Here is a 27,212-nt window from a genome sequence, read left to right as displayed (position 1 = left end):
AAAACGAAGTCTGCAGGTGAATTTGACCCAGATGCCTTCATGTAGGTAAACAGCTGCACAAACAAAATAAAAATGTGTCTTTCATGTAGATGTTAAATGTTATGACATTATTCTGTTGACCAAGTTTGACTGGCCTGTCACAGTACATTTGTTGCCCCACATTTTCAATGCTGCAAAAAGATTTGGACTATTTTTTTCTGTTTCAAACTTATCTCCTGACATGAGTTGGATCAACCAATTAGGTTTCTGGATTTGGAAGGCTTGTGTCTAGGTTCCTCCATGAAGCTCTGTGATCTATGGTTACCCAAAAGACCCTTCTCTTTTCAGGTAAGCACATATGTATGTGTCTATCTGTATCAGAAGCCCAACTACACTTACAAGATTATGAGATATTTAAACAGTGTGGGTCAAATTGACAAATAATATAATAGATTATTTTAAACATAATGGGAGGATTAATCGATTATTGAAGTAGTCACCATTTAATTCTTTGTCAACTAACCAAATTCTTCCAGCACTACTGTGAAATTGCTGCTAACATAACCTGAAAAATATGGGCATTGTAACAGGCTTACATGATAAACATTACTACACTTAAAAATTAAACATTGTATGATAAAAAGCTCAAAGTTGTATGTGGCGTCTGGTTTGTGCTACAAGCATCAATTCATGTGTGTCAGAAGAAAATGTGTGTTGCACTTTTTCTGGCATGCTAAACATGCTAACGTAGCTGTAGCTGTAACATACATGTTAGAATAATGGCGAGCTGAAGATGTACTGTTATTGTAACCTTTAAATGCAAAATGACAGCAGAGTGGACTGGACTTTTATTTTAATATATTAAATAACTGTATATATACTGTTACAGATATGCATTGTGTACATTCAAGCATCAAAGCAAATACTATATTATAATTATAGATATATAATATATATTTTTTATTTTTTTTATATTTGTGTAAGTCTTGTATTCAGTTTAGCCTTCAGTTTCAGTTTAAAATACAAGTTAGTGGACTCCCTGCTGGCCATTACTGCCTGCCACACCTCCGCTGGCACCTTGGTGTGCTTCTCCAAACACCTCTGTGGGGCCTAATCAGGTCATCAGCTGGGAACCACCAGTCACTGATGCATCACTCCTTTTTTCACACTTTTTTATTTTATTTCTCCATTTGTGATTTTATGTATTTAGTTATTCTATCCACTTTAGCCTTCACTATTTTTGTTTCTTTTACCTACGTCATTGTTTTTGTATTTTGGTTTATCAAGTGGTCGCTATAACACTTTATTTTCTCTTTGAAATTAATTAATCTCTCATTCTCTCTATCTATCTAACTAAAAGCACATCTCTTGGAACCAGCAGCTGTGCCGTTTTATTCATGGCAATGTTCCCTGGCAGTCCAATCTAAACAATGTGTTGCTCTTTTAATAAGATGTAATGGCGCATACCACCTGCTGGTTTGCCCTTCCATCTATTTCTCTTCTCTCTCTGCGAAGTCAGGGTGGAATCTGTAGAGACAGTAATTATCCCCGAGTCCCTCAGGCTTGTCTGTCTGTATGACACTTTCTCCCTCTTCCTCTCTCTCTCTCTCTCTCTCTCTCTCTCTCTCTCACGACATCCATTCAGTAAGTGAGACTGAAATGAATGAATGAATGAATGCTGTTGGGAGGCCTGGGTCTGCTGGGGATTGATGTGGCACCTGCCTGTCACACACCTGTCACTCTGCTGTCACTTTGACCAATCAAACAGACACACTAGTTTCCCTCCACCATCCAGTACAACCAACCACACCCCTGTCTTCCCTTTGTGACTCATCAACCCGAGAGTCTGCTTATCAAGAACTATCATTGAAGAGCAATAGCTGTATAAGACACGCATGGAACACCAAATATGTTCAATTGACCCGCCCATTTCAGCTCCTTAAGAGCCATTATTGGAAAAGTCATTAAGTGGTGCAAATAAACCAAAATCAAACATAAGTTGATCCATATTTCTTTGCAAAGTTCTACATTCAATAGCTCAACATCTAAAAATCACCCTACCATTACAACTCAGCCAAAAGTTAACCTTTATTACCGGATATTTCCACCGTCTCTCCGAGAAAAGGGGGTGATAAAATGAACAAAAACACTTTGATTGAACCTCAGAATCTTCTAGAGAAAATGCTGCTGGCCAGGAGGCACGGAGATCATGAAGTCTCACATTTTATTCCACTCTGGCTTCACTGCTGCATTGCGTACCACCTCAGAGTTCACCATATTTGACTCTGTTCCCTTGACATCAGAGGGTACAAAGAATGTTTTTGCCAAGTGTTAATTTGACAGAATGTGCTGCAATACTTTGGTTTGTTGCAATACTGATGGAGGCTAGTTGCATGAATGTAGGATGGAAAATGTGTTTGATGGAAAATGCTTTATAAGGTCAAAGGATGCATGTGTTTTATAAATATGAAAGGTAAGTAATTGAAATAATACATTTTGTGTATGGCGTGTTGTGCTGAGGAGACCTTGAGAGAGAAAACGTTTAGAACATCTTCCCACCTGAAAGTGACGGTGGGGTTAGGAAAAAGGCTCCTGTCAAATAGCGGGAAAGCGCTGAAGGCTGATTTGTGATGAATCAGGTCAGCAGGTCCGAAGCTGTTCAGCAGACGGTATTTATAGTGTTGCTGGTATGTTTATTTTCAGTGTTTAGTTCTTTAATGAGTCAGAGGAGAGCTGGAAGAAACCCAGCAGTCTGTGCTGCAGCCACAGATCCATATGGCTCATCACATCTCTACAACGTCTGTTCTTTAAAACCTTATTCTGATAGAAAAGACGAAATAAAGTTGAACAATAGTGCCTTATTGTGGTAGATATATCAGTACTGGTGACAGCTTGTTAGGGTCAAACTTAGTATAGCCCCCCTTGAGCTGCAACAATTAATCAATTAATCAATTGAATGTTTGACAGGAAATTTTACTAGCAGGTATTATTTATGACAGAATAATTATGTTTTAGTAATTTTTAAACCAAAAATACCAAACATTTCATACTTCCAGTTACTGAGATATAAGGATCTCATGCTTTTCTTTGTCAAACATTAATATATGTTGATTTTTGATTGTTGCACAGAATAAGACATGAAGATGGTTTCATGGGTGGGAATTAAAACAAACAAGGACTTTTCACTATTGCCAGATATTTCTTACACATTAAACAATGAATAAAGAACATAATCTGCTGATTAATCAATAATGAAAATAATCCTTAGTTGGAGCCCTAAAATGTCTGCTTATACACGTTGTATTGGCAACAGGTTCAGTAATATAGTCCATCCACGTCCTCCCGCTTCTCCTGTGAGATTTTAATATTAGAATAACCAATAAAATGATAAGCATTAATCTAAAAGTATAGTTTACAAGATGTCCAACTTAAATGCTAGACAAGTGAAAACTGTTACCAGTTACCAGACTCAATGGTAAATCATGTAATAGTAGTATTTCACTCTGAAACAAAGTGTAGGACTGATCATTATAGCAAGATATCACAACTATTGGTGGCCATATCTGTAAGAAATATGCTAAAAATAACCAATTCCCAAAGGCTGAATTCAAATATTTCTTGGTTATACCTGTTATCCTCTGCTCGATGTCTCATTTAAATGAAACCATCCACCACATACAAGAAACATTCAAACCTAAGGGGAGGTTTGCCATTACATGTACTGAGCACATTCATGCTATGAACAGGATGAACCCTTTCTACTTTGGACATGAGCTCCCATCTGGCATCATCTTCAGATTGACAATGTTAACACTGCACACAATATATCTCATAGTCTAACAGACAGATTGCCAGGAAATGTGCTTCCATGATACATTAATGATCCCCAGATAATGAAATCTCTGGATTTTATTGACATCATGGCATTTCCTTTATCACCACATATTTGCAAAGTCATCAATATGTCACTGATCCCATCTAACAGTTTTATATGGTGGAGTACAATAAGGGTCATTAGCAGGATGTTATATTTCATCTTGTTTGGAGACTTCATTTTTCCCTTACTGTGACCAATGCTGTAAAATACTTGAACATCCTCTTCCTCTTCCCTGTTCTTCCTGAGGAAACCCAACCATTCAAAACTAACCCAAGCCCCACTGCAGTCAGACAAAAAGCTGCTTCAGTGCAACAACATCACACATCTATCATTAGTTCTTCACACCTTGCCCACAGAAGGGGACATCAGTGACACTGATAATTGCTGTCAAGAACACGGTTTATAAGTACATAGGTGCTGTGCGGTGTGTAATCGGCTTCGGCCTGTGCAAAGCTACATCTCTCCAGTGAATAGACTGGGCAGGTTGATAATTGGAAGAATTGTTCCAAACAGTGCTTGTGGTAATGAGTTGGGACAGATCCAGCATGGAAAAATAAAGGTGTAAACAAAGTAGGGGTAGGGTTTTGTGTCAGGCTAAAATTGTCCTATTGGTCACTGTCACCCCTTTCACGGGTGAGGGTGTGTGTATTTATGTGTGGGGGGTGACTGATGGTGTACATGTGCTTTACAAGCATATTATATTATTTGGCTCACATAAGTTATATCTGATGCTTTGAACGCTAAGAAGACATAGATATTAAAAGCAGAGTTGTTTAAGTGTTTTAAAAGTCCAAATCAAGAACAAAGACTGTCAGAGCCTTTAAACATTGACCATTAAAATGGCAGAATTTGAACATTATGATTTAACAGTTGTTTTGTTTTTTTTTTTACAGAGCTTGAGACCTAACCCTGCCTATGAACAAGTCTACCAATTAAACACCGACAATGTATTTAAATACCTGTTTCTTTGTCTCCTTCTCTGTTAATCCTGCACCCAAGCTTGTCCCACTCTCGTCTTATAGTCAACCTTATTTTTGGGAGGACTAACAACCATCTGCCACAAAGAGCAAAGAGTCTGCAGATTTTCAATCCAACGAAAGACTGTACCAGGTGATTCATTTTTCCTCTGCGGTTGATGGAGTGCCAATCTGTGAAATAGCCTGCTGCAGTCTTTGGCTGGAATGAAAACCTGCAGTTTTTTTGGCCCTCTGTGGCCCATCCTTGCCCCTATTCATTCAGACTGCTCATACAGACACAGAACATTATTTTTTTGTAGAAAAATTGCAGTTTTGCCTGAGGTTACTGGGCACTTTACTGGGGAAATTTGAAAGGAGGGTTTTTTCATCTGGTCACTATTGCACAGTACATAAAAATGACTGATGTGGCAGAACATGGCCCAGTTGGAATTGCACTGAGAAGACCTCCACTGTCCATTTTTGAGTCCTAAAAAATAGTTGACTAAAATGATATTAAATTCAACCAGTTTTAAGAATTCCCTAAATCCCATTGCAGTGATTCTGTCTTTTCTGAAACAAACCAAACTGCTCTGAGGGTCACGGTTGAATATAAGTGTGCAACTAACAATGATTTTTATTATCTATTAAACCTTATTATTTTCTGGATTAATCTATTAGTTATTTGGTTTATAAAATGTCAAGAAGTGGTCAACAATGTCAATCAATGTTTCCCAAAGCACAAGATGCAACATGAAATGTCTCGTTTTGACCATAACCCAAAAAATATTGAGTTTATTATTACAGAAGAATAAAGAAAGCTGAAAATATTTACACTTAAGAAGCTGTAACCAGAGAACTTTAGAGAATGATAAGATTAACTGACTAATTGTTGCAGTTTGTCCAATAGTTTGGACATACAGTCAAACTATCAAACATATAGTCCAGTGTAGTTATAGCAATATGTATTTGAAGTTATGACTCTGAAAATAATATGTACTCCAAGCAAACCCCTTAATAAAGCTGAATTTAACCTTATTAATCCTATTTACAGCTGTTGAACATACAACTGTGTTTAAGGCGTCACATTCTGTTTAACTTCTATCCTGTTCCAGATTTTTACCCTAAACTCACCACACCTAAATAAATACTCGTACTACTTCTCCTCACCTAAACAAACACACACACACACACAGAACTCACTTTTGATGGCGGATGTCAGGGAGGGAGCGGTTGAGGGATATCCTGTCACTGACATAAATATTGAAGCCGTTCTCCCTGTAGGCCTGGTCGACCCGGTCTGCGTCTGTCAGGGGGAATGGTTTCCCCTGTTCACCGTTACCTGTATCACACACACACACACACACACACACACACACACACACACAGACGTCACTATCAAGACATCAACAGTATTTCTAACCCTATCAACTTCGCCAAACTGTATCTACAGACACAGATATTCTACTGCAACTATCAAAAGTCTAAATCCCCATTTGCTTATTTTAATTGCTTGGAGGCAGAAAGGTTCCAACTCTCATTCGGATAAGATAACGAATAAAATCAAAGTTAATCAATTATTTCTAGAAGTATATTAAAAGCAATGTGCCTCAAGGTTGTTACACTGACACTGAACACATATCATAGACTGAAACAACACAGAACTCAAAATCAATGCTAATGAACTGTTTCACTACTCTGTTTGTCAGGGACCAAACAGGTTTCAAGACCTTCAATGTCAATGGAAATAGAAACAGGGCCATTTCTATCATTAAATAGAATTTATATTTCTTAGTTTTTTATAACAGCATTTAAGACTATTTTTCTTATATATAGAAACACTTAATAAACATTAGGGCCATTAGAACCTTTCTTGCCTATGAGGAAGTACTTATTGCAACTTCAGATCCATGCTTAAAGTTACCTAGCTGAATACCTAGCTGAAAAATAGGATAGTATAAGTATTATACCAGGAAAAAAATAACACAAGTGATGCATAAATAAATAAACAGTAATAAAAACATTTCAATTACATTTCAACGCCACTCTGTGTAAATCAAAGCTTGGGCATTCAGAGCAAGGACCCTGATGATGAAAAATTGTGAAATAAATATGAACTCTAAAAGGCTGATTTGCTACAGACAGTTTTATATTTCCACAGCTTGATATTGTGCAGATTCATTAAAGAAGAATGAGTGAACTGTGATTACCTGGAGAACAAAAACAACTCTCCCCCATCAATCATTTATAGACAAAGGCATTTCATTAGGTAGAATTGATATATTTTCCCTTCTAAAAAAGTAACAATTGTGGAAAATAACTTTTTAGATTTTAATGCATCATTTCAGGGACAAACGCATTTAACCTCGTTTACAATGCTTACAAAAACTGTTTGGATTTCCCTGAGCAAAAGATAAAACTGACTTGGTGATTATCGTTGCAAATAAGTAGAATTTATGACTGCAGAACTGCATTTACAGCAAAGATTTCCACCACAGCTGCAGAGCTGGAGAGCAATACAACCCAGAAACAGAATAAACAGTAAGTGAGAGAAGAGCCTGCATATTCAGATGCAGAGTTAAATGTAGGAATCTTTCTACATGTGAGTTGTTTTCTACATGTAACATTGAACATTTTGGTTCATGTTCTCGTCTATTATTTGGCAGAATATTTATAAGGAAGGAGTACGAGGAGCTTTGGACCAACCGGATCGAGAGGCGTCCCTTTTGATTGCGTCGTTGTCGTGCCAGTCTTTCCTCCGCACGCCGTCTCGTCCCACCTGGGTGTCCTTCCCCATGCGGTTCACCCCCTGTAGACACACACAAGCAAACATATAAGGTCTTGAACGCTGTCATATACCCCTGCATTTGTACAGCACTGGAGATCAGTTTCAAGGACCATTCCGGTCGTTTTTCTGCAAGGTTGCCAATACACTAAAACTTGCATATTTATTACATTTCTGCAAGTCCTTGTCCAAAAGCATCATAAGTTTTTAGATTGATTTCCATGGAGCTATTGGGTTTTAAGTAATATAAGTGCACTATAAAAGTACACTTGAAGAGACTTGAAACTAGCTGAAGATTCAGCAGACAATCCATCACAGTGACCATTACTTTGTGGTACAAGATAAGTTGTGACTCCATGGGAAAGTGCTTTTAAGGAGATTTGAGAGTCAGTTAGAAGAAAGTTTGTGTTAGTGTTTAGTAGCTTATTTAAAAATGTCAAATGCCACAGTGTCTGTGAATGTACTATGTGGCAGAGTTTATTTTTAAACAGTTCTTGTTTTTTTTCTGCATTACCCTATGACAATAACACAACTGATAAAATGTCACTGACTAGAAATTGTGATTACTGATGGCAAATGTTCAAGTGAAGTGACCTTGGGTTTCATGAAAGGCACTATACAAAATAAAGTTATTATTATTATGATTAAGTCTCTGCAAGTAGATGTTCATAGTTTATAATTAAATCTATTTTTTTTTTCACATTGAAGAAAAAAAAAAAAGTCTTCTGCATTTTTTTTGCAGCACAATCTCAAGTGCTGGATGTGTTTATGTTCCCATCAGCCCATAACCTAGGAAACACTGAGGAATGTTAAAATAAAATATGCATAATTTATTTGTTAATGAGCTAAATCATGCACAAGCAGCAGTGTGCACCTTTGAGAACTGTCAGAGTAATAAAACAGGGCAGCACACACAATAAGACTTTTTTTTTGTATCAGTATCAGCTGAGCAGCAGACTCTCACTATCCAACAGCGTTCTGCTGAGAGTTTATCCACAGAAAGTGTACTCTTCTATTTCATGCTTGACGACCCTGTGAGGTGAATATCAATGCTGTGACGCACAACTCAGCGGAGGCCTTATATACACACACACAACCACACACATACAGACAGTTACACTGCAGCTAAGCATACAAAAGGCAGAGGCAGTTTTTTTTCTAACACTTAGTCATTCAACACACTCTGTGACTTTCAGTTACTCAGCATCGTGAATTACAGGATCACAGCACAATGGAGAAATAATTAGCTCGATGGGAGGAGGCAATTAGTGAAACACTTTAAATACAAATGGCACCACTGACTGCATGAAATACCATGAATTATTAATCAGACTGCTGGTTAAGAGGAATATGACACTGAATAACAAACTAATTCACAGTATATACACAGAGATTTTTTTTTAGGACTACTGTTGCATGTGTGAGTGTATGCCGTGTTCTTGTACTACACTCTTTGTGAGGACCATGTGTTGCAGAACAATATAATGAGGACATTTTGTTTGGTTATTACCTTTTCAATATATTAATTTAAGATATATTAGGTTAATTTTAGGTTAATGTGCATAGCATAGCATCAGGTTAATATTAACAGTAACACATACAGTAACATTGTGGGGACTCTCAATCTCTCTGCAACAAAATAGTCCCTAGAATGTTAAACATTAAAATGTTCTTTAAGGGTAGAGACTTTGGTGTAATGGAATGGTTAAGATCAGAATTATTAAGTATACGTAGTTTCTAATGCTGGAGGAAATTGTTGGCAGTGAAAACAGGGAATACAGTTAAGGTGCAATACAGTATGATAAATCTGTTACATAACCCTGTAATAGTTGACACAACTAGCTAGCCTTAAAGTAAACCAAAAAGACACTCCAGCTTGTTGCCTCAAGAGTTTTCTAAAGTTCATTTTTACAGTGTTTGCTTTCTTGCTGAGATAATTAAAAGATGCTAAATTTGAAGCTACAACCAGCAGCAAGCTAACTTAGCTTAGCATAACGACTAGAATCTGTGGGAAACAGCTGGCCTGGCCCTGTCCAAAGGTAACAAAATCCAAATATCACCACCTCTAAAGCTCAATAATTATTGTTTGTTATTATGATTGTTTGCTCTGAGCAGTGCCAGGCAACCAGCAGAGACTCCAGGAAGTTAATGAGCATGGCCAAGGAATAGGCCATAAAGAGTTCCAATGTTTACTGTAAATGCTCAGGCTCCCACAATGAAAGTTTTTATACTCACTTCTCTATTATCTGTTAATGCATATCAGACTATTTAGGTCAACCTGGCACAAATATCAGATGGTGTGTGAACATGTCAGTGCGTGTGTTTGTGTGTAACCTGTTATTCACAACCTCGACTAGCTGCTTTGACACAGAGATGCTGTGTACGAACCTAATATATATTAATAAAATTCTTTCAGGTCTCTGTCCTCCTTTCCCCGTTTTCATCTTCTTGCCTCCCTCACCCCATCTACCATTCTTCTTCTCCTATCTGTCAAAGGCAGACGCCCTCAGTGTGTCACACAGGGACCTGACATGCAGCAAGAGTCCATCTGTGCAAATTTATACTAAAAAAGAAGCGAGATTGTGCCGCCCCATTTCCTCCTGATTAAAATTTCAGTGCACGTCGCCATGATATTCCTCTGGGGGTTTTCTTGCTGCTCAACAAGACCTTGAAAAACAAGACAAGGAGAGAGGAAAACTTTTCAGCTAATGTGTGCACATGTTTAGTTCTGTGGGAGCAGAACGTGGGCGTGCACAAGAAACACAAGAAAGTAATTGAGACAGACAGTAAAAGAAGATGTGTGTGGAAAAAGTCTTGAGGAACAGATGGGAGGATATGATCACGTGTGCAATGAAAGTGGGGTAAAAGAAGCAAAAGACTTCTGCAATGGAAACACTTAAATTCACACAACACACACTTCCTTGAGAGCCACTTGACCATCCTTTTTGGAAGCTCTCTGACTTCATCTTCTGGGACTTTGAATTTAAGTTGTTAAGATATTTCATGTCTGGATCAAAGTTGTGAATGAACCAAAGGACCTGGTCATTCCTCAAGTCATGCCGCTAACATGGCTAAAACCATTACAACCAATGCTCATCTTATTCTTGAAAAACTACAAAACAGTCTCAAAAATCAATAACTGGGCCTTGTGAAAAAAGCAGCTCATTCCAGATAATAAAGGGGACTTATTTCCAGTCATATATAATGTTAAATGTGTCAAATAATGTGGTAAACATATGCAGGCTCTTAGCACCGGCTTCAGACTGCTCTGAACTCTCCATTTCGAATTGGGTTTTTTTCTATTTGTGCTCTGTGCTGGTTGTCTGCAGCTTTTCATCAAACATCATCATCACAGTGGCTGTTTCTGCTTGTACTACTCCTCCATGCATTATTTTAACTGATCTGCTGTTGAAAGAGCTGCAAAGATGCAAAGACTGCCAGATGTATCTTAATGCAATTGTTCATAGGATTGAACAGAAGATATTCAAAAATGTCAGGCCATATACAGTAATCATAATGTCCGAGCTTGAATCTCTTGTTATACATTAATTACACCCTTTACATTTACTTTTGATTGAGTATGTTTGCACCATACTGAGTGTAGAGATGGAAAAATGAGAAGTGGTTTAAACCATTTCTACTTATGTATACTTTTTTCCCCACTAAAAATCAATTCACTGACTCTGAGAAGGCAATCTTTTATTTATTGATTCAATAATTTACTTTTTTTTTCTTTTTAGTTTAGTACACACAATGCGATCTGTAAGACATGTTGAATGTGAAAGCTCAGCAGGATGCCCATAATTACTTCGGTGGTAATGCAATGTAGCAAATGCAATGCAAGAAGCATTAACACGGTGACCCCGGCTCCAGCATGCACATTCACAACCAGGCGTAAAGCATGAGCCAGCCAAGACGAGGCATCAAAGCTGAGCTGAAAATAAGGCAGCACCAAAACACACTCATCTATTTCTCTGCTGTACTACCGGGCAGAGTATTGCCTTCCTCTGCTCTTCTAATCACCATCATCAGAAAGCCGAGGCTCCATGCTGCCACAAACTCATTCTACTCTAGGCACTTTTCCGCTCTATTAATATTCAAGGCACAGCACAAACACTCTGATGGACTTTGGAGGGACAACACCACGATCTTGAAAAAGGCTGTGTCGTCTCCATTCACTGACAGGCCCCAAAATGTCTTGTATGTGACATGTAAAAAAAAAAAAAAAAAGAGATGCATCTTAAAAGCACAACCCGTATTCTGAGAAAAAGCCTTTGCAGTAGTGAAGGTTTGTACACTAAACCTACACATCCTCCCACATTGCTTCAAGCTCTCACTCTTAGCCTCACACAGATCATAACCGATGGTGCATTCAGGGCCAGGAAGTCCTCCTCAACTTGCAAAATCTAACATATCAAGGTATACTGACCAGGTTAGCAGTTAGCAGTGAATATCTTGGGACAAGTCTGCCTAAATTCACACACAAAAAGATGATATGTTAAATGAAAATAAAAGACTAGGTGGAGAGAAGTCCATTATTTTCTCTGTCACGATACTCATATCAACCTTTTTAGCAGATATGCTGGACTAGTTGCTTATTTCCACATCCAGCAGTTACAAAACAACATTATCATTCATTTGGAGTTGTGTTTCGGTCCACTTGGTGAATGTAAGTCCAACATTCACTCTCTTTCAGCTCTGTTTTTGCTCTCTACCATCTCCTGAGGGAAATATCTGGCTCTTTAGCTGCTAAATGCTCCACTGTGTTCACCGGCTAATCGCTAACTGTGTCTGTTTGATGTTTGGTGCTGAGCAGGTTTACAGTGGGTTTTTAGAGCTTTTCCTCTAAAAACAGCTGCTTGCTGCTGCCGAAAAACAATGCCATGAGAACGCTGAGAATGAACCAAAACAGTGAAGTAAAAAAACACTGAGCTGAAACTCACTATTTAACAGCTGTTAAGCCGAGGGGAGCTGCAGAGTCGCTGATAAGTCTCTCTAAGATAAGCAACACCTCTGGCATTACACAGTCATTTTATGCATTAACATGAAATATTAAAGATGCTTTCAGTTTGCTCCTAATTCAATCCATGATTCATAGGTGAGTGTTAACTGCAAGTAACAACTTTCACAAGTACTAGCAATTTAAAATACCTTGTGAAACAATGGAGAGCAGTGCTCAAATTAACTACTGGACTTATGTGAGTATGAGAGAAGGTGTCCCAGTACAATTTCAATAGATGGGACAGCATCATTGAGGCTTGATATTTGAATAACACCTGATTTAGGACAATATGAAAGGCACTGAAATCACAGTCAGTCAGTGGTCCATCAGTTTTCCTCCTGGTGACCTCGATGGAGGGATTTGCAGATTACGACGAGCCTCTCTGAAACGCTGGCTGTCTAACCTCATTTCCATGCTGCTGTGGTCCTCTGTTAATCTGCCCAACAGCAGATTATGTTTGCTATTCAGTCAGATAGGGTAGGATTGGTGCTGCTGCTGTGGGTTTAGGCTCTCAGCAGCTGTTGTGGGACATTATGCAGATATGCAGCACCAACATGCTAGAGACACGAACCAAGGCGCTTTCTGCATCAGGCACACGGTTCTTTCATTAATTCTTTGAGTTAAAGAGTTAAAGGTTGTGCAAACCACATGTTCACTTTGACAATTTTAAACATCAAGTTATAATTTAAAATAATACAATTTAGAAAGATTATTTCAGAAAAACAAAGTGCTTTTTTTACACAATTGACAGTCTTCTAAATCCATCACCTGGCCTCAGTGTTTAAAAAGAAAAAATAATTTCTATTAGAGCTAGAATTGTAAATGCAGGCATTCAATGTAGCTGTCATCAAGAGATAATATGATGTCTGTTCTCCACAACTTTCATCACTTCAGTGGTAAAATCCATGATTACTTAACAACATTTTAGATAAACTCAGAACTTGTGATCGAGCAAACTACAGCACAGAGACAGCCCTAATGAAAGTTTTAAATAACCAGGGAATTATTGTGGATGTAAACAACACGGCTGTCCTTCTTCTCTTAGACCTAGCATTCGATACAATCGACCATGAAATAGTAATTGACAGACTTGGGAAATGTCTGGGTCTCTCTGACAGTGATTTAGCTCAGTTTCAGTCTTATTTAACTGACAGAAAGTTTTTTGTCAGCCTGGGTGTTTATGTTTCAGAGACTCATGGTACTGAATATGGTATTCCTCGAGGAAGCACCAATTTTGTTTTCATTATATAAGCTCTCACTTGGAAACCTAATTAACCATCACCACATCAGTTACTGATAATACACAATGGTATATTCGTCTCAACAACTGACCCCAGTGCACTGCATGTTCTCATTGACATTAATATATATGGATGGGTGAAAACTTTTTTTTTTTAAACTAAATGGGGGGGGGGGGGGAAATTATATTAATATGGCCCAAGGCAGCAGGAGAAAAAGTGCAATGGACTACTATGTCTATGAGAAAGCTATAGCTAGTTCAGAAAGCTGCAGCCAGAGTCTTAATTAAGTTACATTACTGGCTACCTGTATCTTTCAGAATTTACTTTTAACTTCTTATACTTGTTTATAAAGCTTCGAATGACCTTGCTCCTCCCTACATCAGAGATTTTATTTCATTTTATGTTCCAGACAGATCACTGAGGTCCTCCACCTCTTCTCTTTTAAATGTTCCTTATGTGTCCCATAAAAGTACCGGTGAGCCCTCTATTTTTATGGACCGCGCTGCCTCTGGATATTAGAAAGTCTCTGTCAGTATTGTGAAAAGGAAATTAAAGAATATTGCTTTTTATTAAGGGTAATGTTAATAGTCTTAGTTTTTTTAATTTTAATAAATATTTCTCAATATTATTTTCATGCCTGGTGTTTATTTATTTATTTATTCATTTTCAACATTGTATTGCTTTATTATTATTATTATAATGTCAGTCTTGTCTTTATTTATTGCTGTCTAGATGGGGTTTTTGTTTTAATCTTGCAATTTAGACTACATGTTGGTATGAAGGTACTATATAAGTAAAGTTGAGTTGAGTTGAGTACAGTAGTGTGGAGTAGAGTATTTAGCAGTTCATCTCCTCACTGTTTATCTGCTATTCTTTCACTATGCATCCTCAGCTGCAGCAGAGCCTGTCTGTCATGTATGTCAAGGGTGTGCTGCTGAGGTTTTTATTCATGGAAGCCTGGTAATTGAAGTTGTGATTTTTTTTTTTTTTTTTTTTTAAATCATCATTATTTCACCTGCCTGGCTCGTAAGATGAACGAAATGCCGTGCTTGGCTTGGCTTCAGCTTCTTTCAGACCATCTGTGCTGAGGCTGCAGTGCCATCTCAGGTAGACATCAGGTGTTAATACTAGCTGGCTCCCACAAAGTTTCCAGAGTGGTCTTTCATTTTTAGAGGAGCAGTGCCCAGGTAATATTGCTGTCACCCATGAATGATCACTTTAAAGGTGCCGGTGAAAGAAAGGGAGAAAAATAAGAGCTCTGGAGAGTAATACAAGGGATTTTTTTCTCTTCCTCTCCTTTACAAATTCATTTCTTGCCTGCTGCCTGACAGCTTCAGCATTTAGGGCTTGAATGAAGCCCTGAGGTGTGGAGGTGACAACTGCATCACACATAGTGGGTAACTGATTTGTTTGTATCTATTCTATATCTGTCACCAAGTCATTTTATAGAACAACAAAGCATGCATTTTTATTTTGTTAATTTGTCAGAATTCGATAAGATGTTGCTATGAAAATAAGTGACAGAACATAAATGAGAGTGGAAATATAATAAGGCCTACATTTAAAAAAATAAATACAAATGCAAAAAGAACCTACCATTCATTTCTAATTAACACAAAATTATACTCTATTAATGTTGATCCTTGATTTTCCCGCCTCAGCTTGACGATAAAGTTGTAAAATTAGTTATCTTCCAGAGGCAATGTCGCTCTCTTGCATTAAATTGTGTGCAAACATTAGACTAGCGTTACTTGTACATGTTGGGAAATGTGGTGAATGGAGGCAGAGATCAGCAGTAAGTGACAAAACACACATCCAGTATTTTGAAAGCAGACATCTGGGCACATTTTAGATTTTATATTTACTGGGAAGCACAAACTGAACAACATACACATTGTGACGCTTTACAATTTAACTTCATGTTAAAATTTTGATATTATATGCTCTATATAATCTATTTTATTAAGTGCAGTTTAGTATTTAATGTTGCTGTCCTATTGTCTCTTTTGTTTTTGAGCTGCTCCTGTACTGTATGTGAAAAACATATTTTCTTTTAGATAACAGCACACTTGTAATGCACTGCAGAAAAATGTATGTTTTGTTATTGTGATGTCTATGTACTGAGGTAGGTAACACAGATACATGTATTGAAAGATGCAGTTTTTATAATATAGACAATTGTAGTCTTATTTTTGAAAGCACCTTCTAAAATAACAAGAGAGTTCAGATTTATTTAAAAGTGGTCTTGTGTAAGTAATATAGAAAATTGAGGATGTGGTACATTGAGTTACAGCCCTAGAGATGTTCAGAGGTGGAAGGAGAGATTGGAAAACAACAGCAAGGCTGATGTATGTTTTCTGGTAATTTGTTTGCTTTAGTACACAACCACTCTGAAACATTACAGAAGAAAAAAATCCTATTCCAAGCCCTGCTGTTGTTGTACACAATATCATGCAGTCTCGAGGCCTGGGTTTTAATGTTCAAAACTACCCCACTAAAACCTCAGGTGGAGGGACATTTTTCAGGGGTAAGACCCGTAACCTAGAAACCACAATGAGATTTCTGCAGTCAAAAAGGCAGGAAAAGTTCTCGAGTGCCTAAAAACTTTTAATGGAAACGTTTCTGTTGAGTAAAAAAAAAAAAAGTTCATTTCACACTTAGCTGTAGCTGCCTGGATTTCATGGAGCATGCATTTTCACACCTGGCAAACAAAATGAAGATAAACCCAGGACTTTGGACTGCTTTTGTTCAGAGTAGAGGAATGGCTGGTATTACTAGAAGTGCTGTGTGTCTGATAAGAACAGAGCTGCCCATTCACTCTCTGAGGAGGACGAATCACACCGCCTTAGGTCAATACTTCCCCTTTCTGTTTCCTCTCCTCCTGCTGAGAGCCGCCAGTAGCTTGGAGTGAGAAGAGTAAGCCTTTTTCTGTTCTTTTTTCTTCCCCTCCCTGTTCTGTCAGATCACAGACAGATCCACCTCGACCCCCAGAGACACAATTACCTGCATTTCCTGTTCCACCTCACCCTCTGCCCCTCCCCCATCATCCACCTCTTCCTCTCCTCAACCACCTCGCAGACAAGTCAATTTGCCCTGGCTGTCCTGGCTCATCACACAGAAACATAAGCGACCAACCCTCGCTTTCTAAAAATAGCCTGGGTACCAGTGTAGCCAACACCAGCCTACACCTGCACCGATTACAGCTCCAACAAACTGATCCAATGTAAAACAAATTAGGAAAACACACCAAAAACACAAAAAGTGGTTTTCTGACAAATCTTTGGTGACATTAGTTATTGCAGTTGCAGTTGCTATGCAGCAGTTGGATGCACCATTCCCCAAAGTTTTGGCTACCCACGAACTGTAACTGGGACCAGGCAATTCATTTGTTTTTAGATAAATATCATCCTGAAGGTGTGATGACATAAAAGGAGCTGTTTATGAAACACTAGAGGGCTTTTAATATGAAATGACAGGAAGTGGCAACACTTAACCAAGGCAAATGATGTTGTTACACCATTGGTCATACTTCGACAGTTGGCCATCTAATGTTGTAACTTTATCACTCAGTCACAGACTTTTGCATTTATAGAGCTGGCCCCTGCAGTCCAGCCAAAACACACTAAAACAGTCAAATCTGAGGCAAAAGACAAAGGAAACAACCTTTTTGATGCCGCTGAAAAGACATCTACCTGCAGCGACTGAATTACTGAACCCTGTTCAAGTATTAAATTATAGAAAAGCCAGTTTGAAGTTTTTACTGTGGATCTATTCCAAATCTCCGACTGTCCCCTGAGCTCTAACTCTATTGCTCTTTGCTGCTGAAGTTGAGGATCTCTGAGTGGAGCCTGAGGCGTTGAGACCTCCCTAGAAGTGGGGCCCAGCAGGGCTGCCACAGAGCCGCTCATCTCCCAACAGGAGTCATTATCCACAGCTCTGCTGCGGCCAGAGATATCAGACAGAGAACTGGACAAAGGCAAGGTAGGTGTGAGTAAAAAAAAATCAATTCACATTAGAATCATGATTTCTACCTCCCACAATTCTGAACCAATTCACACGTCAACAGTATATTCTCTAAATGTTGGTCGAAGGGAAACCAATCTTTTTCAACTTGGACCATATTTTCCCATTATTTTGTATCTAAAAGATTAATGAGGACAACAATTCTTAAATTGGCCCAGCATTGAGCGAGGGAGCCACAACACGCGCTACAATGCAATCCTTTGGGTTAGGGGGTTAATTACAATTGCACTCCATCAATACATTCACTAAAAGTGTTTGTTTTTGCCAATGACAGACTTAACTTGTCATTATAAGCGTCTGACAACATTATGGAAAGAATCCTTTGTATGTTTCACTTCTTCCCGTCTGACTTCAAGGCATTATGATGTCCAGATAACATTGAACAGAACTAAAAATGGCAGCCTTCCATGAAAGCAAATTGACAGTTTTGGAATGATCAACTTTATGTAAACAGACCGCGGTGGCCTGGGGTTTCCCTCATTCCACAGTTGAGTGGATGCACTGTCCCTCGCTTCCTCTGTGAGCTCACACTATCTCTGGAGTGATACATTTATAAAAGAGGCCTCACATTTCTTTCTGGGAATCTCTCATTCTTCCTCTCGTTTTATTCACAATCAATGTCTGAAATGGTCAGAACTGTCTACCGAGATATGTAGAAACACGTATCTTGACTTGTCTGAACAGTGTTAACCTTTATTGTGTTTCAAAATCATTTAATTATTTTGGGATTATATGAAATGCAAAATCTGTTAATGTACCACATTGCCAGCAAGTGACCATTTCAGTAACATTTTTTTTAAGATATTGATATACAAGCACAACAGTTTCAATTTGATATCAACCACCAAAGTGTATTTTTTTAGCTATTGTTTGATTACTGGGATCACATTACTTGGTTAATAATCAACACTGATGACAGAAATGATAAGAGAGGATTAAAAGTATTCCCTTCTGTAGTGGAAGGCCAACACAATCAATCAAAGTAATAAGTAATTGAGGCATTCCCTCAAAAGAGCACCAAAGATCCTCTTTCATCCTCTTTCATCCAAAAGATGCCCACTTGACTATAAAAAGTTTTACAACTCTCTGTCTGCTGTTTCATCCTTTTTCTCCCAGCCTTGTCAGTAGTTACAGCCCATTCGTCGTCTTTTTTTATTTCCCTGAGAGCTGAAGGCCCCAGAAAGACACTCTAAACTAGACGCCTAAGGCCACAAGTCAAGCATCACTTTAGCTATCACACGCTGTTTGTCATTTGAATATCTATTATTTTTGTAATCTCTTTTTTTATCTCGACTTTTCCAAGAACATTTGCTGTTAACTTACTAAGAGTTTCAACATCAAACTTTGCAGCCTGCCAATAAACACATCAAGACTGGAACACACACCCCTGCTTGGTGTTTGCTGTGTGGACTAAGTCTGAGACTGTCCAGCATTGGATTCACTCTCCTGGGGAGGCGCTGAACCAAAGTGCTTCACTGAACCCCCGGCGGTTCTCATCTGACTGTCACACTGGCAACCCCAGGCTCACTGAGTCTGCCTCATCATGTTCGGCCACTCTCCAGGAAGTTCGCCTCATCATCACATCATCAGCCATCCATTGCCAAAGAAAGAGCAGGAAAATAACAATCTGTTATTCATTCTGTCTGAGTTGATGCAAAAGATCCTAGATCCTAAATTATTAATTGGATTTTTATTAGTCTTGGCTCTCTCATTGGGCTTTTGACTTGATTTTGACTCAGTGCCATTAAGTCATTCATTCAGTTGGCAATAATGTACATATTTCTGACATAACATTTCATTTTCACTTGATTCTTTTGTATATATATTTTGTATATATGTGTGTATGATAAGTTGTTGCAGCTTCATTGCTATCTGTTGGTAGTTCAATAAATATCTTGATGTATCAACAAGTCACTGTGTTTGTATTCAGAGTTCACAACCTTCAAATAAAATAATGTCTATTAAATTGTTTCTTTAAGTTAAGAGTCATGGCCTTCATAATTTTACAAGTGCAAAATATTAATTTCCAAGTGCATTACTCCTACACATGAGAATCCCAAAGAATCACACCCCTAACAAAGGCCATGGCAGATGGCTGCTTCTTTGCCTTCTGCGGTCTTAGAACTGTGCTTAATTCTTAGATGCATGACATATAAAAGAGCAAAAAAGGAAAAAAACTGGCAATTTTGAGACTTTATGTTGTGTGAACGGTTTCACCCTTTGCAGGATGTTTATTCTGCAAGAAATAAAAACTGTGAGTCAGTGTTTATCTCAACTGTCATCAATGCCAACCAGCCCCCTTCCACGCCTAAATCAGTCTGCTGCCAAACAAACAGCATGCACTCTATTAAATATGTTTTTTTCAGGATTCATGAGACTTTGTTTGACATTTATCTTAATCTCATTCTTCACAAACATTTGTTTTTTCAATACTGAGAAGAATAAAGTAGCACCAAAACTGGATCTTAGACAGATGTGTATGAAGGAACGTATGTTCACATCCTGGAGGCAACTTAGAAATTACACCACGCCATTTAAATTGAATTTTAACACGAGATGTAGCGTGATGGATGTGTACGGGGGCTTCTGTGGTAATTTACAGCTGTGTTGGCGCTGACATGATCACAGCCTCCACTGGCTCCCATCCAAACCCATCTGAGCAAAGTGCTGTTCAAATAAGCTCCTTATTATCATGTCTGAGGGAGAGGAAGCAGAGGAATACTGTACGGTGGCCGTTAAGTGCTGAGATTTGATGCTGCCAGCTCAAAAAGCAGCTTCATGACGCTAGACACCAAACCTCTCCCATCGTCCCACATCCAATGGATCCAATGCAAAGCCAGAGAATGTCCTCCAACTGAGTCAAAGTACAGTGATAGACAGAAAATCAGCCCCATCGTTCCAAGGCATTCTTCCAGGGCTGCGGGGCTGCTGCCCTTGTAGAGAGCCAAGAGATACAACAGACAGATTTCTCCACTGAGAAATAATAATACACAAAAGATTTAATCTATAACGTTCCATCTGTTATTTTTGATTTTTTTTGTGTGTGTGTGTATTTTCATCACTTTGGAGGGGAAGCAGGGGAGGAAAAGACATCTGTTTACTGTTACTGCAACAGTCGAGATGTGCTGCGGTAGAAAGAGAAAACAACCTTTCTGTCTCCTGCGAGGAGCCAGAACACCTGCTGACAGCTGTTTTACGCTGATTTATGGCCTAACTGTATATAAAGCAGTTGAAACTAGTTCCACCTCCAGCAGGTACAACAATAACATGCTGCTTACACACTGATGCTTCAGTATAAATAATCTATATCATATAATACATGGAAAAATGTAAAGCCATATTAAAACTCCACGTAACAGAGAACTGCAGCTGCCTTATTTGAGGTGGATTAGTCTATTTCTTGGGCGTTTATTATGTTGTTCTGATATAAAGTACACAGTGGTTAATCTGAAAAAAAGCTGTCAACTAATTGATCAATGCCTAAAATAATCAGGCAGGTCAACATGTGAATGATGTGCCTGGCATGCTTTTGTACTGGATTTAAAAGCACTTGGCTGGTCATCCTGTCATTATATGAACACCATTATCCCCTTTACCACCATCACCCACTGAGTGATTTTGCGACTAGAAGCCAGGAGTGTGTTCGACTCCCCCACCCCCTCACATTTCCCCTGGCTTCCTCTCTGTGAGCCGAACTCCGAGCCATGTCTCTTCATGTTGCTGCCGGGTTCGGCTGTGTTCAGCGTGGGCGGCCGGGTGCTACTGAGGGGACAGAGGACAGATGTGGCTTACATAATGATCAGCAAATCAGTTATCTCAGCAGCCCTAATCCTGCTAGCATCCCTTCATTCACCTCCCCACGGCTCCCGACTCAACCTGCTGCGCCAGGCTTTACTGTGCTGCGCTGTGCCGCACCGAGCTGAGCCAGAGAGCCTGAGGCATGTTTCTCCTTCCTGCTACTGGTTAGAAGCAGCGAATCAATGAGCCCAGCAGGGAGAGCTTTTGCAGCTCCGCTGGAAGGCAATTATCAACATTTGTCAGTGAGGGGACAATCAGGCCACAGGATGATAGCTCAGGGGTTCAACAGACAACAGTCCAATATGAGAGCATAATGTGAAACAAAGTGGGCAGAGGCAACGCTTTGAAAGCTGTTAGAAAGACCCCATTCAGTGGCAGCTTCATAATGGAATAACACGGTGTAAATGTACCAACTTGTTTCAGCCCACTGCCTCGCATCAATGCTGGCTACAGAGATTAATGACAAGCACCAGTTCACCTGAGCAGTAAGGAGCGCCGACAATAGGTAGAGAAATGACTCATCAGATTCAAGATTAGAAACCAAAAAGGAGCCACATCCCTAAAAAGATTAGTTCATATTTGTGGTTAGCCATGCCGAAAGTTTTGGTTTTGTCCAGATGTTAAAATATCTGTCACGTAATAGTAATATTCACATTTTAAGTCAATCATATTCGTAAGCTGATTGTTACTAAAAAATTAAAATCAATAAAACCAACTTGGGAATTATTTGTTTTTCTCTTTTTCTTATCATTAAAACATGAAACCCTTCCAAACTAAATAATCTAAACTCAAAGGTCAACTCATCAGCTTTTCAGAGCTTTCAACTGCAATTAATGATGTTCATAGCCCCAGTTACTCCAGATATCTACACTGACATGAACAGTTTTCCTCACATGCCATCTACCACAAAACATTTGGTTCCCCCAAGAAAGAAGCGATTCATAAAACAGTGAACAAACAATCGCTGATCTTCTGCTGACTTCTCAAACATCTAGTGAACCCACAAGCAGAGCAAAGGTCTAAAAACAGTGAATGACCCTTATCCCACAGAGAAAATACTCCACATGAATGATTACTTTCACTCCATTGAAATATCTTTGAGTGCTTTTCTAAGTTTGAACCGCTGCCAATACAATTAGAAACTTGTTGACATATTGATGACATCTTTAGGCTCATAGTATGCACCCATATTTTATAAATACATATATAGTTGTTCCGACGGCGTCGTTGGCCTTTCGAAGTTCTGCGTCAAGGGAACGCGTTGCTCTGCAATTCACCGCCATGCCACTAGGGGGTGTGACTGTGTGTGTGTGTGTGTGGTTTCAGAGGAGTCATATCCATATCCTTGTTTAGAAAGAAGAAACACTGGAAAAAGCAACTGACGGAGGAACTGATGTTTTGAGCGGACCAATCACAGCCCTTGTGGCCCGTGTTGCCATGACGCGTAGTTGTAGTGAAGGTACACGTCAGGCTAGGGCGTAGGGGTCCGCGTCGACGCAGGGGACTACACGTAGCTAAGCCGTCGACGTGACGCAGAAGTATAAATCAAGCTTTAGACAGAGAGGACCATTACATTTTTTTAATCAAGATCTATTTTCTTACCACAGTTTCTTACCAAGTTTTCTGCTCTTAGAAAGCACTTCTTATTTCATCTGTTCTCCTCACTTTGTGAGAGTTCTTTGTTTGTGGTGTGACTGATTTAGTCTCTAATCTAATCTTTTCAGGTGAACATGAATAAAAAAAAGTTGATGATTGATCACCTACTCATGATGTTTTATTTATGTTCAAGGTCACTTTTAATGATTTTAACAAATGATAATGTAGAAAACATAATTTTAAATTTGTGATGGTCCACATTCATGTCAGGACAGTCTCGAAAAAAGAGCCCTGGCAGAATAGTGGTATTTTTCTACAGCTTGAGGAGGCAATTTATTTTTTTCCCCACACTCTGACATGTTCAACATGAGTTTAATTCACATGTGTCAGTCACACAGCGGTAGTTGAAAGTAACTACTGCGAATCACATTTCCACAAGCAGCTACACAAGTGAGTCACCAATTAGCAGCATGTCACATTTCCTAAAAGCCTGACATTCTAAATAAATGACTTCTTAAAGCGATATAAGACACTTTATGACAGCATAAAGACGTCAGGTACTTTCTTCATTCAAAACTCAGGCAGCATAACAGACAGTACAAATGATTGCAATGTGGAAAAAGGTAAAGTCCCAACAGTAATGGTGGATTTGCTCAACAATTCTGCAAACAATAGCTTGAAAAATGAACCTCACAGACTCAACAGAACGTCACCACATCAGTATTTACTGCATGTTTATTTCAGGTTGCCTCCATTATTTACTTCCACGCTATTAATAAGTAACACGAGGCGGTCTTCCTCCAGTTTTCACACCGCTTGCGTCTGTTCTTCAAATTGAATGCCAAATCATACAATGGAATAAATGCAACAAAGCAACAAATAGAGGTTCAGACAACAACATTTCTCATTATGCTTTCCCACAACAATCTGTCTGAGGCAGAGACAAGGACAACGTTGTTTCCCCCCACAGCGAGTCTACAGTAGCTAACATCTAGCCGGTGGTTTCTTTAGCCCAGAAAACACTAATAGGCCAGTCATGTCAGCACTGATGGCTGGAAATATCAGACCAGATTCAGTTCATTGGAGATTCAGTTTGAGTGGATATACATCTTTGTGAACCTTGATATAACACCAGTTCTGGTTTGATTGCACCGGTTCCCTGTCTCCGTCCGTACCTACCTACAGGAACTGATCATAGAGCAAACTTCCACCCAAACCCTCTGATCTGCCAGCAGCTTTCTCCCCTGGGCCGGCACTACTAAGCTCCATACTATGGGGGATCAAGTCTTATGCTCTGTGGCAGCACGCTCATGGAACAGCCTTCCTCGCCATCTGAGGGTAGCACAGACCCCAGACTCTTATACAAAAGGCCTAAAAACCTTTCTATTCAGAAGGACCTTTAAGTCTTGACTATTATTACTATTTTCTTTATGTGGTGTGGTCTATGTCATGAAATACTGTAGCACTTAAAAATGAATGAAAACTGCTTTACAAATTCAATGTAGAGTTATTTTTATTCATTTATTGCAATATGATTTGTGCCATCTACTCAAACTGTCCTAGCTGTGTTGACCTTGAGGGGGCAGAGAGATGTTTAACTTATTTAGTCTTCGATGTTGTATACAAAATATGTTTGGGTTGTGGACTGTTAGTCAGGATAAATGAAGAAATTCAAGGACGTCATCTTGGACTTAGGGAAACTATTCAAATAATTGAGAAAATAATAAATGGATTAATCGATTATGAAAATAATGCAGGCCTAAAGAGTAGTATTGATAGAGTCTTTGATTGAAAAAGGCATCAATAAATGCTGGGTGAAAATTGTTTAACTGATGAAATGAACAAAGCTGCATATTAGTGTTAAAATACAGCATGTGTGGGACTTTCTCCCCCTTCTGGCAGTGAGCTAATTACAAAAACACTGTTTATACTTGCTCTGCTGTAGCCTACCCCCGTCGCTACTGTTGCAGCTGTAATATGGTAGGTAAACTGCATCACTCAACCCCTGTGCAATGACTTCTTTCACTCTCAGAATTTGATCCATTCTGGTTGATAACATTTACAGTTTAGAAGTTTTGCATGATTAAATTATTTCATTTCCATTCAAGTCAACAGATAACCAGTGAATGTTGCCACTGACACCACATTAAAAAAACACTGAAATAAACAGGCATTTACCTGGAGGCGTAATCAGCATGGTGTGAACTCGTCTGGTAAGGCCTTGAATCTAACGGATGTTCATTTATATGTAGAAGTTCCGCACTGCAGGTTTAATTGCTCAAAATGTGATGGGACTATAAGTGCGTTATCCAGTGTGACTCTGCATAAAGAAACCCATCCTATGCAGTTGAGTAACAGCAGTGTTACTGTTGACATTAAACTGGACTGTTTCTACATTGCATCAGCTGCCACCTCAGTCATCTCCTGAGTCTGGAATAAATCCCAGTGTTTATAGCTCCTTTCATTTACCTTCTCCTCACCCACACAGCTTGTCTTTTCACGCATCGTTTTACACCTCTAATCAATGCCTATGAAAATATTTTACAAGATGAGGCAGAAAAAAGGAAAAGAAATTTCCCCTGACTATGATCCAACATAGTGGAGAGAAGGTGTGTGTGTGTCTGTGTGTGTGCATGAATGTGTGTGTCATGATCAAAGCCTCATAAATGCTAACAGTGACATCACCTGCTGTTCATACGAGTAGCTCGGTAACGAAGGCCACGGTCTAGCAGAGCAAAAAATACAGCAATTTCTTCTGGAGACAGCGCGTCAATCTTCAAACAGCTGTTCAGAAGTGCTGCTGTGGCTGCAGTACGACTGCTGAAAAGTGCTGTAAGACTATAAAATGAGAACAACTACCTTCAGTTCAAACCTTTCCTCTGAAGCTCTCTGAACTATAGGAAACATCTATTGCGTCGTGATCTGTCAAAATGAAACGCAGTCGCCACACCTCGCAGGGAAGCGGGGCAGTAGTGGCCTAATGGTGAGAGAAAAAGGTTTCAGTCACGGGGAAAACGTGGTAGTTTGAAATCAGGACTGTGGGGATTGTGGGTGAAGAAAGTTGAACAAAGCAATCGCTGAGCTCTCCATCACCACGCTAACACTCACACACAAAAGGAGCAAAGGAGACAAAAACAGATTATACTGGAGTTATCAGAAAATGAAACAACACTGGGAGCGTTGGCAGCACAGCACCTGCTGACACACCCAGCTTCATATCAGCAGGCTTTTTTTGTTTGTTTTCTTGGGTTATTTTTCTATTACTTTCTCAGCTTGTTAATGGCAGATAAAGAATGTTTATGATACTACTTTATTAATAGTTGAATTGCCTTTACTCTAAGGCTATTGTGCCTAAAATATGTCTATAAATAAATACAATACTTTCATATGAAGTCATTAAACAACAAAGAACAGTTAAATATTTCAAGTTAAATTGGATGACTGGAGGTACGCTAACATCTGTGCATTAACGAAGGAGCTACAGCTGAATGTCAATTAGCTTAGCTTAGCATAAAGACTAGACATAGGGTAAAACAGCTAGCCTGAATGTCTCCAGAAAAACACAGCAAAGTAATTATTATATTTTGTTGGTTATACACAAACCAAAATGTAAATAAGACATGTTGTGGTTTAAGGATATGTACATTAAATTGAACTCTTCTCAATTTACCCAAATCCCACCACTGTTATTTCTGAGTGCTTGTTTGTTTGGGGTCCAATTTAATAGCATCTTGTTATATCTGGTGTGTTTGTTTGAGTGAACAGGGGATCAATACCTTTGTACAATTGTGGCTAGAGATTTCTAACCTCATTATTTATACGTCTGCTATTGTTCTGTTTTTTCAAAATAAAATACCAGCCAATTGCCAATTAATATTATTCAAAGTTTCTTCAAGTTCAATGAGTTTATTATGACTGCAACTAACCATTATTTTCATTATCATCGATCTGTTGATTA

At 38.9% G+C, this 27,212-nt stretch overlaps 1 protein-coding gene across 1 annotated transcript in view; it reads right to left on the bottom strand.

Annotated features, from left to right (window-relative positions):
- Nucleotides 1-27,212, bottom strand: part of LOC128371316 (polypeptide N-acetylgalactosaminyltransferase 10-like) — an 84,343-nt gene that overhangs the window by 45,026 nt on the left and 12,105 nt on the right. Inside the window, exons 2-3 of the mRNA XM_053331599.1 lie at nt 7,516-7,618; nt 6,013-6,151 (exon numbers count right to left, since the gene is read on the bottom strand). Of these exons, the coding sequence (XP_053187574.1) occupies nt 6,013-6,151; nt 7,516-7,618 (242 nt within the window). The remainder of the gene's footprint in view (nt 1-6,012; nt 6,152-7,515; nt 7,619-27,212) is intronic.

The sequence above is a fragment of the Scomber japonicus genome, chromosome 13 (genome assembly GCF_027409825.1).
Source record: "Scomber japonicus isolate fScoJap1 chromosome 13, fScoJap1.pri, whole genome shotgun sequence".
Lineage (NCBI taxonomy): Eukaryota > Metazoa > Chordata > Actinopteri > Scombriformes > Scombridae > Scomber > Scomber japonicus.
The sequence above is the reverse complement of the archived record's forward strand: the minus strand, read 5'-3'. Positions and strand labels throughout refer to the sequence as shown.